General features: G+C 41.0%; 1 protein-coding gene across 1 annotated transcript; it reads right to left on the bottom strand.

Annotated features, from left to right (window-relative positions):
- Positions 1–936: 936 nt before the first annotated feature.
- Positions 937–12,277, bottom strand: LOC137631653 (uncharacterized). Its single transcript, XM_068363524.1, has 16 exons — positions 12,175–12,277; positions 11,949–12,009; positions 10,835–10,957; positions 10,525–10,647; positions 9,707–9,841; positions 9,083–9,222; positions 8,356–8,416; positions 7,705–7,797; positions 7,180–7,302; positions 6,870–6,992; positions 5,928–6,062; positions 5,598–5,752; positions 5,320–5,464; positions 4,378–4,512; positions 3,754–3,893; positions 937–1,187 (listed from the first exon to the last, which is right to left on the bottom strand). The coding sequence occupies exons 1-16, from the start codon at positions 12,275–12,277 to the stop codon at positions 937–939; spliced, it is 2,046 nt and encodes a 681-aa protein (XP_068219625.1).
- Between the last annotated feature and the right edge of the window lie 1,161 nt (positions 12,278–13,438).

The raw sequence follows: 13,438 nt of genomic DNA, 5'->3' as shown, positions 1-13,438 counted from the left end.
TTTGATTTTGGAGTGTCCTTCTCCTAGAGGCTATAGAACAATAGTTGGATTTTGGAGTGTCCTTCTCCTAAAGACTAGGGAACAATGGTTTGATTTTGGAGTATCCTTCTCCTAGAGACTATAGAACAATGGTTTGATTTTGGAGTGTCCTTCTCCTAAAGACTAGGGAACAATGGTTTGATTTTGGAGTGTCCTTCTCCTAGGGATTAGAGAGCAATGCTTTGATTTTGGAGTGTCCTTCTCCTAAAAACTAGGGAACAATGGTTGGATTTTGGAGTGTCCTTCTCCTTGAGGCTAGGGAACAATGGTTTGATTTTGGAGTGTCCTTCTCCTAAAGACTAGGGATCAATGGTTTGATTTTGGATTGTCCTTCTCCTAGAGACTAGAGAGCAATGGTTTGATTTTGGAGTGTCCCTCTCCTAAATGAGCTGGAGTAGTATGATAGCATTCTGCTTTCCCTACTTGTTTCTAGAACATCCCAGAGTTATGTGTCTCTCTGTTTAGTTTATTCAGTTATTCCCTATAAACCTGGAGTGTCCTTCTCCTGGGGATTAGAGAACAATGGATAGATTTTGGAGTGTCCTTCTCCTAGAAGAGCTGAAGTAGTATGATAGCATTCTACTTTCCCTACTTGTTTCTAGAACATCCCAGAGTTATGTGTCTCCCTTTTTAGTTTATTCAATTATTCGCATAAACCTTGACTAGCATCATTCATGAGATCCATCACTACCACAGTCGTCTCATTAGCAAAGACAAACCTGGCTGATAACTGGATTCGGTGAGGGAAAACCCATGAGGAATGGAGAGATCAGTATGCAAATTATACTCAATGAGAAAGACAAATATACTCGAAGACTCGGCTGACTGCTTTGGGAGCACTCGGTGTGTATATTAGTCTTGCATTGGGAATCAAATACCCAAAATATACACTGCTGTTTACCCTGGGAAGCTGGAAGCCTCGTTCGCCCTAGATCGACTTTCGCACATCCCGGAAATGGCTGATGTTACTTGATTCAGGAAAGCGAATGTGAAATTAGATTCCTTCAGGCATAACTTGGTAGATTTGTCTCCAATCATCTCCAGATTTTTGGTGGCCGATTGGAAGCCTCCATGCCTGGCGCTTGCCGGACTGGGGCTCGAGTCCCGCTTAAATTCGATAGTTTCTTCAGTGTATGCAACCTTGTGAGCTATGGATGGGGTGTTTGGGGAAGCCCATAGGTCTACCTGCTGAGTTATCAGCAGCCATTGCTTGGCCCTACCTGGTCCTAGCTTAGGTTGAGAGGGACCTTGGTTGCTGATCATATATATATATATATATATATATATATATATATATATATATATATATATATATATATATATATATATATACCTACATACATACAAACATACATACGCACACACACATATATATACATATATATATATATATATATATATATATATACATATATATATATATATATGCGTGTCAGTCTCTATGGCATTGTTCTGCTAGCTAGGGCAATCTCGCTGTCCCTTGCCTCTCCCATTCTTGAGCGGCCTTTAAACCTTAAACCAAAGAGGCAGAAATTGCAAATGATTTGATTATGACCTTAATACTATCCCTTGCTAGGCATTCTTACGTTTTGAAACATTTGTTTCAGTATTGTTATATATATATATATATATATATATATATATATATATATATATATATATATATATATATATATATATATATATATATATATAAAACCATTGCATACAAAACTCCACTGCACCCTTGAGTAAAAGTATCATTGCTTTTAATTCCTTCATTATACGTAATTATTACCTCATTTGATATCTTATTAAATCATTCACATAAACATTAAATTTTGGTATCATTCTATATTCTAACAAGAACATTTTTTTTTTTCATATAAATAATCATATCCATATCTTTCATTACAGTTCTTACGAATACAAAAATTCCTTTTTTTACGGTTTATAAAACCTCCACATTCAATCTATTTAAATAAATTATAAAATCTGAATGAAATGTACCTAATTGATTTACTAACGTTATGTCAATTCCCTGCCTGTTATGACCGTAACTATGCCCTCATTAATAGCAAAGTCACAAACACAAAGGCTGGCAAATAGATTTGACGGATTCCAATAATGGCCGATTTAATATAATGATACGTAATTAATGTCACTCATTCAACTCCTGTTTGATACACTGATGGTAAACAATATCACAATCGGCTTCGATTAATCTGTAACAACGGGGATATAACACCAACAAGTGCAGCCGTTTCTAGTCCATTGCAGGACAAGGGTCTCAGATATGTTAATTCCTATCTGAGGTTAGTCCAATGCAGGACAAGGGATTTACACATGTTAATTCATATCTGAGGTTAGTCATGCAGGACAAGGGTCTTAGACATGTTAATTCATATCTGGGGTTAGTCCAATACAAGACAAGAGTCTTAGACATGTTAATTCATATCTGAGGTTAGTCCTTTGAGGACATCAGTTTACCGTTCTTCTCTGAAGCTTGTACTGAGGATGAGAATGTCTCAGTCTTGAGGATATCAGTTAACTGTTCTTCTCTGAAGCTTATACTGAGGATGAGAATGTCTCAGTCTTGAGGATATCAGTTAACTGTTCTTCTCTGAAGCTTGTACTGAGGATGAGAATGTTTCAGTCTTGAGGATATCAGTTAACTGTTCTTCTCTGAAGCTTGTGCTTTGGATGAGAATGTCTCAGTCTTGAGGATATCAGTTAACTGTTCTTCTCTGAAGCTTGTACTGAGGATGAGAATGTCTCAGTCTTGAGGATATCAGTTAACTGTTGTTCTCTGAAGCTTGTACTGAGGATGAGAATGTCTCAGTCTTGAGGATATCAGTTAACTGTTCTTCTCTGAAGCTTGTGCTTTGGATGAGAATGTCTCAGTCTTGAGGATATCAGTTAACTGTTCTTCTCTGAAGCTTGTACTGAGGATGAGAATGTCTCAGTCTTGAGGATATCAGTTAACTATTCTTCTCTGAAGCTTGTACTGAGGATGAGAATGTATCAGTCTTGAGGACATCTGAGAACGGTTCTTCTCTGAAGCTTGTACTGAGGATGAGAATGTCTCAGTCTTGAGGATATCAGTTAACTGTTCTTCTCTGAAGCTTGTACTGAGGATGAGAATGTCTCAGTCTTGAGGATCTCAGTTAACTGTTCTTCTCTGAAGCTTGTGCTTTGGATGAGAATGTCTCAGTCTTGAGGATATCAGTTAACTGTTCTTCTCTGAAGCTTGTGCTGAGGATGAGAATGTCTCAGTCTTGAGGATATCAGTTAACTGTTCTTCTCTGAAGCTTGTACTGAGGATGAGAATGTCTCAGTCTTGAGGATATCAGTTAACTGTTCTTCTCTGAAGCTTATACTGAGGATGAGAATGTCTCAGTCTTGAGGATTTCAGTTAACTGTTCTTCTCTGAAGCTTGTACTGAGGATGAGAATGTCTCAGTCTTGAGGATATCAGTTAACTGTTCTTCTCTGAAGCTTGTGCTTTGGATGAGAATGTCTCAGTCTTGAGGATATCAGTTAACTGTTCTTCTCTGAAGCTTGTACTGAGGATGAGAATGTCTCAGTCTTGAGGATATCAGTTAACTGTTCTTCTCTGAAGCTTGTGCTTTGGATGAGAATGTCTCAGTCTAGAGGATATCAGTTAACTGTTCTTCTCTGAAGCTTGTACTGAGGATGAGAATGTCTCAGTCTTGAGGATATCAGTTAACTATACTTCTCTGAAGCTTGTACTGAGGATGAGAATGTATCAGTCTTGAGGACATTAGAGAACGGTTCTTCTCTGAAGCTTGTACTGAGGATGAGAATGTCTCAGTCTTGAGGATATTAGTTAACTGTTCTTCTCTGAAGCTTGTACTGAGGATGAGAATGTCTCAGTCTTGAGGATATCAGTTAACTGGTCTTCTCTGAAGCTTGTGCTTTGGATGAGAATGATCAGTCTTGAGGATATCAGTTAACTGTTCTTCTCTGAAGCTTGTACTGAGGATGAGAATGTCTCAGTCTTGAGGACATCAGAGAACGGTTCTTCTCTGAAGCTTGTACTGAGGATGAGAATATCTCAGTCTTGAGGATATCAGTTAACTGTTCTTCTCTGAAGCTTGTACTGAGGATGAGAATGTCTCAGTCTTGAGGATATCAGTTAACTGTTCTTCACTGAAGCTTGTACTGAGGATGAGAATGTCTCAGTCTTGAGGACATCAGTTTACTGTTCTTCTCTGAAGCTTGTGCTGAGGATGAGAATGTCTCAGTCTTGAGGATATCAGTTAACTGTTCTTCTCTGAAGCTTGTACTGAGGATGAGAATGTCTCAGTCTTGAGGATATCAGTTAACTGTTCTTCACTGAAGCTTGTACTGAGGATGAGAATGTCTCAGTCTTGAGGACATCAGTTTACTGTTCTTTTCTGAAGCTTGTGCTGAGGATGAGAATGTCTCAGTCTTGAGGATATCAGTTAACTGTTCTTCTCTGAAGCTTGTACTGAGGATGAGAATGTCTCAGTCTTGAGGACATCTGAGAACGGTTCTTCTCTGAAGCTTGTACTGAGGATGAGAATGTCTCAGTCTTGAGGACATCAGATAACGGTTCTTCTCTGAAGCTTGTACTGAGGATGAGAATGTCTCAGTCTTGAGGACATCAGATAACGGTTCTTCTCTGAAGCTTGTACTGAGGATGAGAATGTCTCAGTCTTGAGGATATCAGTTAACTGTTCTTCTCTGAAGCTTGTACTGAGGATGAGAATGTCTCAGTCTTGAGGATATCAGTTAACTGTTCTTCTCTGAAGCTTGTGCTTTGGATGAGAATGTCTCAGTCTTGAGGATATCAGTTAACTGTTCTTCTCTGAAGCTTATACTGAGGATGAGAATGTCTCAGTCTTGAGGATATCAGTTAACTGTTCTTCTCTGAAGCTTGTACTGAGGATGAGAATGTCTCAGTCTTGAGGACATCAGTTTACTGTTCTTCTCTGAAGCTTGTGCTGAGGATGAGAATGTCTCAGTCTTGAGGATATCAGTTAACTGTTCTTCTCTGAAGTTTGTACTGAGGATGAGAATGTCTCAGTCTTGAGGATATCAGTTAACTGTTCTTCTCTGAAGCTTGTACTGAGGATGAGAATGTCTCAGTCTTGAGGATATCAGTTAACTGTTCTTCTCTGAAGCTTGTACTGAGGATGAGAATGTCTCAGTCTTGAGGACATTAGTTTACTGTTCTTTTCTGAAGCTTGTGCTGAGGATGAGAATGTCTCAGTCTTGAGGATATCAGTTAACTGTTCTTCTCTGAAGCTTGTACTGAGGATGAGAATGTCTCAGTCTTGAGGACATCTGAGAACGGTTCTTCTCTGAAGCTTGTACTGAGGATGAGAATGTCTCAATCTTGAGGACATCAGATAATGGTTCTTCTCTGAAGCTTGTACTAAGGATGAGAATGTCTCTGTCTTGAGGACATCAGAGAACGGTTCTTCTCTGAAGTTTGTACTGAGGATGAGAATGTTTCAGTCTTGAGGACATCAGATAACGGTTCTTCTCTGAAGTTTGTGCTGAGGATGAGAATGTCTCAGTCTTGAGTACATCTGAGAACGGTTCTTCTCTGAAGCTTGTACTGAGGATGAGAATGTCTCAGTCTTGAGGACATCAGAGATCGGTTCTTCTCTGAAGCTTGTACTGAGGATGAAAATGTCTCAGTCCTGAGGACATCTGAGAACGGTTCTTCTCTGAAGCTTGTACTGAGGATGAGAATGTCTCAGTCTTGAGGACATCAGTTTACTGTTCTTCTCTGAAGCTTGTGCTGAGGATGAGAATGTCTCAGTCTTGAGGATATCAGTTAACTGTTCTTCTCTGAAGCTTGTACTGAGGATGAGAATGTCTCAGTCTTGAGGATATCAGTTAACTGTTCTTCACTGAAGCTTGTACTGAGGATGAGAATGTCTCAGTCTTGAGGACATCAGTTTACTGTTCTTTTCTGAAGCTTGTGCTGAGGATGAGAATGTCTCAGTCTTGAGGATATCAGTTAACTGTTCTTCTCTGAAGCTTGTACTGAGGATGAGAATGTCTCAGTCTTGAGGACATCTGAGAACGGTTCTTCTCTGAAGCTTGTACTGAGGATGAGAATGTCTCAGTCTTGAGGACATCAGATAACGGTTCTTCTCTGAAGCTTGTACTGAGGATGAGAATGTCTCAGTCTTGAGGACATCAGATAACGGTTCTTCTCTGAAGCTTGTACTGAGGATGAGAATGTCTCAGTCTTGAGGATATCAGTTAACTGTTCTTCTCTGAAGCTTGTACTGAGGATGAGAATGTCTCAGTCTTGAGGATATCAGTTAACTGTTCTTCTCTGAAGCTTGTGCTTTGGATGAGAATGTCTCAGTCTTGAGGATATCAGTTAACTGTTCTTCTCTGAAGCTTATACTGAGGATGAGAATGTCTCAGTCTTGAGGATATCAGTTAACTGTTCTTCTCTGAAGCTTGTACTGAGGATGAGAATGTCTCAGTCTTGAGGACATCAGTTTACTGTTCTTCTCTGAAGCTTGTGCTGAGGATGAGAATGTCTCAGTCTTGAGGATATCAGTTAACTGTTCTTCTCTGAAGTTTGTACTGAGGATGAGAATGTCTCAGTCTTGAGCATATCAGTTAACTGTTCTTCTCTGAAGCTTGTACTGAGGATGAGAATGTCTCAGTCTTGAGGATATCAGTTAACTGTTCTTCTCTGAAGCTTGTACTGAGGATGAGAATGTCTCAGTCTTGAGGACATTAGTTTACTGTTCTTTTCTGAAGCTTGTGCTGAGGATGAGAATGTCTCAGTCTTGAGGATATCAGTTAACTGTTCTTCTCTGAAGCTTGTACTGAGGATGAGAATGTCTCAGTCTTGAGGACATCTGAGAACGGTTCTTCTCTGAAGCTTGTACTGAGGATGAGAATGTCTCAATCTTGAGGACATCAGATAATGGTTCTTCTCTGAAGCTTGTACTAAGGATGAGAATGTCTCAGTCTTGAGGACATCAGAGAACGGTTCTTCTCTGAAGTTTGTACTGAGGATGAGAATGTTTCAGTCTTGAGGACATCAGATAACGGTTCTTCTCTGAAGTTTGTGCTGAGGATGAGAATGTCTCAGTCTTGAGTACATCTGAGAACGGTTCTTCTCTGAAGCTTGTACTGAGGATGAGAATGTCTCAGTCTTGAGGACATCAGAGATCGGTTCTTCTCTGAAGCTTGTACTGAGGATGAAAATGTCTCAGTCCTGAGGACATCTGAGAACGGTTCTTCTCTGAAGCTTGTACTGAGGATGAGAATGTCTCAGTCGTGAGGACATCAGAGAAGGGTTCTTCTCTGAAGCTTGTACTGAGGATGAGAATGTCTCAGTCCTGTGACATCTGAGAACGGTTCTTCTCTGAAGCTTGTACTAAGGATGAGAATGTCTCAGTCTTGAGGACATCTGAGAACGGTTCTTCTCTGAAGCTTGTACTGAGGATGAGAATGTCTCAGTCTTGAGGACATCAGAGAACGGTTCTTCTCTGAAGCTTGTGCTGAGGATGAGAATGTCTCAGTCTTGAGGACATCAGAGAACGGTTCTTCTCTGAAGCTTGTACTGAGGATGAGAATGTCTCAGTCTTGAGGACATCTGAGAACGGTTCTTCTCTGAAGCTTGTACTGAGGATGAGAATGTCTCAGTCTTGAGGACATCAGAGAACGGTTCTTCTCTGAAGCTTGTACTGAGGATGAGAATGTCTCAGTCTTCAGGACATCAGAGAACGGTTCTTCTCTGAAGCTTGTACTGAGGATGAGAATGTCTCAGTCTTCATGACATCAGAGAACGTTTCTTCTCTGAAGCTTGTACTGAGGATGAGAATGTCTCAGTCTTGAGGACATCTGAGAACGGTTCTTCTCTGAAGCTTGTACTAAGGATGAGAATGTCTCAGTCTTGAGGACATCAGTTTACTGTTCTTCTCTGAAGCTTGTACTGAGGATGAGAATGTCTCAGTCTTGAGGACATCTGAGAACGGTTCTTCTCTGAAGCTTGTACTAAGGATGAGAATGTCTCAGTCTTGAGGATATCAGAGAACGGTTCTTCTCTGAAGCTTGTGCTGAGGATGAGAATGTCTCAGTCTTGAGGACATTAGAGAACGGTTCTTCTCTGAAGCTTGTACTGAGGATGAGAATGTCTCAGTCCTGTGACATCTGAGAACGGTTCTTCTCTGAAGCTTGTACTAAGGATGAGAATGTCTCAGTCTTGAGGATATCAGTTAACTGTTCTTCTCTGAAGCTTGTACTGAGGATGAGAATGTCTCAGTCTTGAGGATATCAGTTAACTATTCTTCTCTGAAGCTTGTACTGAGGATGAGAATGTATCAGTCTTGAGGACATCTGAGAACGGTTCTTCTCTGAAGCTTGTACTGAGGATGAGAATGTCTCAGTCTTGAGGATATCAGTTAACTGTTCTTCTCTGAAGCTTGTACTGAGGATGAGAATGTCTCAGTCTTGAGGATCTCAGTTAACTGTTCTTCTCTGAAGCTTGTGCTTTGGATGAGAATGTCTCAGTCTTGAGGATATCAGTTAACTGTTCTTCTCTGAAGCTTGTGCTGAGGATGAGAATGTCTCAGTCTTGAGGATATCAGTTAACTGTTCTTCTCTGAAGCTTGTACTGAGGATGAGAATGTCTCAGTCTTGAGGATATCAGTTAACTGTTCTTCTCTGAAGCTTATACTGAGGATGAGAATGTCTCAGTCTTGAGGATTTCAGTTAACTGTTCTTCTCTGAAGCTTGTACTGAGGATGAGAATGTCTCAGTCTTGAGGATATCAGTTAACTGTTCTTCTCTGAAGCTTGTGCTTTGGATGAGAATGTCTCAGTCTTGAGGATATCAGTTAACTGTTCTTCTCTGAAGCTTGTACTGAGGATGAGAATGTCTCAGTCTTGAGGATATCAGTTAACTGTTCTTCTCTGAAGCTTGTGCTTTGGATGAGAATGTCTCAGTCTAGAGGATATCAGTTAACTGTTCTTCTCTGAAGCTTGTACTGAGGATGAGAATGTCTCAGTCTTGAGGATATCAGTTAACTATACTTCTCTGAAGCTTGTACTGAGGATGAGAATGTATCAGTCTTGAGGACATTAGAGAACGGTTCTTCTCTGAAGCTTGTACTGAGGATGAGAATGTCTCAGTCTTGAGGATATTAGTTAACTGTTCTTCTCTGAAGCTTGTACTGAGGATGAGAATGTCTCAGTCTTGAGGATATCAGTTAACTGGTCTTCTCTGAAGCTTGTGCTTTGGATGAGAATGATCAGTCTTGAGGATATCAGTTAACTGTTCTTCTCTGAAGCTTGTACTGAGGATGAGAATGTCTCAGTCTTGAGGACATCAGAGAACGGTTCTTCTCTGAAGCTTGTACTGAGGATGAGAATATCTCAGTCTTGAGGATATCAGTTAACTGTTCTTCTCTGAAGCTTGTACTGAGGATGAGAATGTCTCAGTCTTGAGGATATCAGTTAACTGTTCTTCACTGAAGCTTGTACTGAGGATGAGAATGTCTCAGTCTTGAGGACATCAATTTACTGTTCTTCTCTGAAGCTTGTGCTGAGGATGAGAATGTCTCAGTCTTGAGGATATCAGTTAACTGTTCTTCTCTGAAGCTTGTACTGAGGATGAGAATGTCTCAGTCTTGAGGATATCAGTTAACTGTTCTTCACTGAAGCTTGTACTGAGGATGAGAATGTCTCAGTCTTGAGGACATCAGTTTACTGTTCTTTTCTGAAGCTTGTGCTGAGGATGAGAATGTCTCAGTCTTGAGGACATCAGATAACGGTTCTTCTCTGAAGCTTGTACTGAGGATGAGAATGTCTCAGTCTTGAGGACATCAGATAACGGTTCTTCTCTGAAGCTTGTACTGACGATGAGAATGTCTCAGTCTTGAGGATATCAGTTAACTGTTCTTCTCTGAAGCTTGTACTGAGGATGAGAATGTCTCAGTCTTGAGGATATCAGTTAACTGTTCTTCTCTGAAGCTTGTGCTTTGGATGAGAATGTCTCAGTCTTGAGGATATCAGTTAACTGTTCTTCTCTGAAGCTTATACTGAGGATGAGAATGTCTCAGTCTTGAGGATATCAGTTAACTGTTCTTCTCTGAAGCTTGTACTGAGGATGAGAATGTCTCAGTCTTGAGGACATCAGTTTACTGTTCTTCTCTGAAGCTTGTGCTGAGGATGAGAATGTCTCAGTCTTGAGGATATCAGTTAACTGTTCTTCTCTGAAGTTTGTACTGAGGATGAGAATGTCTCAGTCTTGAGGATATCAGTTAACTGTTCTTCTCTGAAGCTTGTACTGAGGATGAGAATGTCTCAGTCTTGAGGATATCAGTTAACTGTTCTTCTCTGAAGCTTGTACTGAGGATGAGAATGTCTCAGTCTTGAGGACATTAGTTTACTGTTCTTTTCTGAAGCTTGTGCTGAGGATGAGAATGTCTCAGTCTTGAGGATATCAGTTAACTGTTCTTCTCTGAAGCTTGTACTGAGGATGAGAATGTCTCAGTCTTAAGGACATCTGAGAACGGTTCTTCTCTGAAGCTTGTACTGAGGATGAGAATGTCTCAATCTTGAGGACATCAGATAATGGTTCTTCTCTGAAGCTTGTACTAAGGATGAGAATGTCTCAGTCTTGAGGACATCAGAGAACGGTTCTTCTCTGAAGTTTGTACTGAGGATGAGAATGTTTCAGTCTTGAGGACATCAGATAACGGTTCTTCTCTGAAGTTTGTGCTGAGGATGAGAATGTCTCAGTCTTGAGTACATCTGAGAACGGTTCTTCTCTGAAGCTTGTACTGAGGATGAGAATGTCTCAGTCTTGAGGACATCAGAGATCGGTTCTTCTCTGAAGCTTGTACTGAGGATGAAAATGTCTCAGTCCTGAGGACATCTGAGAACGGTTCTTCTCTGAAGCTTGTACTGAGGATGAGAATGTCTCAGTCGTGAGGACATCAGAGAAGGGTTCTTTTCTGAAGCTTGTACTGAGGATGAGAATGTCTCAGTCCTGTGACATCTGAGAACGGTTCTTCTCTGAAGCTTGTACTAAGGATGAGAATGTCTCAGTCTTGAGGACATTAGTTTACGGTTCTTCTCTGAAGCTTGTGCTGAGGATGAGAATGTCTCAGTCTTGAGGACATCAGAGAACGGTTCTTCTCTGAAGCTTGTACTGAGGATGAGAATGTCTCAGTCTTGAGGACATCTGAGAACGGTTCTTCTCTGAAGCTTGTACTGAGGATGAGAATGTCTCAGTCTTGAGGACATCAGAGAACGGTTCTTCTCTGAAGCTTGTACTGAGGATGAGAATGTCTCAGTCTTCATGACATCAGAGAACGTTTCTTCTCTGAAGCTTGTACTGAGGATGAGAATGTCTCAGTCTTGAGGACATCTGAGAACGGTTCTTCTCTGAAGCTTGTACTAAGGATGAGAATGTCTCAGTCTTGAGGACATCAGTTTACTGTTCTTCTCTGAAGCTTGTGCTGAGGATGAGAATGTCTCAGTCTTGAGGACATCTGAGAACGGTTCTTCTCTGAAGCTTGTACTAAGGATGAGAATGTCTCAGTCTTGAGGATATCAGAGAACGGTTCTTCTCTGAAGCTTGTGCTGAGGATGAGAATGTCTCAGTCTTGAGGACATTAGAGAACGGTTCTTCTCTGAAGCTCGTACTGAGGATGAGAATGTCTCAGTCCTGTGACATCTGAGAACGGTTCTTCTCTGAAGCTTGTACTAAGGATGAGAATGTCTCAGTCTTGACGACATCAGTTTATGGTTCTTCTCTGAAGCTTGTGCTGAGGATGAGAATGTCTCAGTCTTCAGGACATCAGAGAACGGTTCTTCTCTGTAGCTTGTATTGAGGATGAGAATGTCTCAGTCTTGAGGACATCAGAGAACGGTTCTTCTCTGAAGCTTGTACTGAGGATGAGAATGTCTCAGTCTTGAGTACATCTGAGAACGGTTCTTCTCTGAAGCTTGTACTGAGGATGAGAATGTCTCAGTCTTGAGGACATCAGTTTACTGTTCTTCTCTGAAGCTTGTACTGAGGATGAGAATGTCTCAGTCTTGAGGATATCAGTTAACTGTTCTTCTCTGAAGCTTGTACTGAGGATGAGAAGGTCTCAGTCTTGAGGATATCAGTTAACTGTTCTTCTCTGTAGCTTGTACTGAGGATGAGAATGTCTCAGTCTTGAGGACATCAGAGAACGGTTCTTTCTGAAGCTTGTACTGAGGATGAGAATGTCTCATTCTTGAGTACATCTGAGAACGGTTCTTCTCTGAAGCTTGTACTGAGGATGAGAATGTCTCAGTCTTGAGGACATCAGTTTACTGTTCTTCTGTGAAGCTTGTACTGAGGATGAGAATGTCTCAGTCTTAAGGACATCATATAACGGTTCTTCTCTGAAGCTTGTGCTGAGGATGAGAATGTCTCAGTCTTGAGTACATCTGAGAACGGTTCTTCTCTGAAGCTTGTACTGAGGATGAGAATGTCTCAGTCTTGAGGACATCTGAGAACGGTTCTTCTCTGAAGCTTGTACTGAGGATGAGAATATCTCAGTCTTGAGGACATCAGAGAACGGTTCTTCTCTGAAGCTTGTACTGAGGATGAAAATGTCTCAGTCCTGAGGACATCTGAGAACGGTTCTTCTCTGAAGCTTGTACTGAGGATGAGAATGTCTCAGTCTTGAGGACATCAGAGAAGGGTTTTTCTCTGAAGCTTGTACTGAGGATGAGAATGTCTCAGTCCTGTGACATCTGAGAACGGTTCTTCTCTGAAGCTTGTACTAAGGATGAGAATGTCTCAGTCTTGAGGACATCAGTTTACGGTTCTTCTCTGAAGCTTGTGCTGAGGATGAGAATGTCTCAGTCTTGAGGACATCAGAGAACGGTTCTTCTCTGAAGCTTGTACTGAGGATGAGAATGTCTCAGTCTTGAGGACATCAGAGAACGGTTCTTCTCTGAAGCTTGTACTGAGGATGAGAATGTCTCAGTCTTGAGGACATCAGAGAACGGTTGTTCTCTGAAGCTTGTACTGAGGATGAGAATATCTCAGTCTTGAGGACATCAGAGAACGGTTCTTCTCTGAAGCTTGTACTGAGGATGAGAATGTCTCAGTCTTAAGGACATCAGAGAACGTTTCCTCTCTGAAGCTTGTACTGAGGATGAGAATGTCTCAGTCTTGAGGACATCTGAGAACGGTTCTTCTCTGAAGCTTGTACTAAGGATGAGAATGTCTCAGTCTTGAGGACATCAGTTTACTGTTCTTCTCTGAAGCTTGTGCTGAAGATGAGAATGTCTCAGTATTGAGGACATCTGAGAACGGTTCTTCTCTGAAGCTTGTACTAAGGATGAGAATGTCTCAGTCTTGAGGATATCAGAGAACGGTTCTTCTCTGAAGCTTGTGCTGAG

This window comes from Palaemon carinicauda, chromosome 40, assembly GCF_036898095.1.
Source record: "Palaemon carinicauda isolate YSFRI2023 chromosome 40, ASM3689809v2, whole genome shotgun sequence".
Classification (NCBI taxonomy): domain Eukaryota; kingdom Metazoa; phylum Arthropoda; class Malacostraca; order Decapoda; family Palaemonidae; genus Palaemon; species Palaemon carinicauda.
The sequence above is the reverse complement of the archived record's forward strand: the minus strand, read 5'-3'. Positions and strand labels throughout refer to the sequence as shown.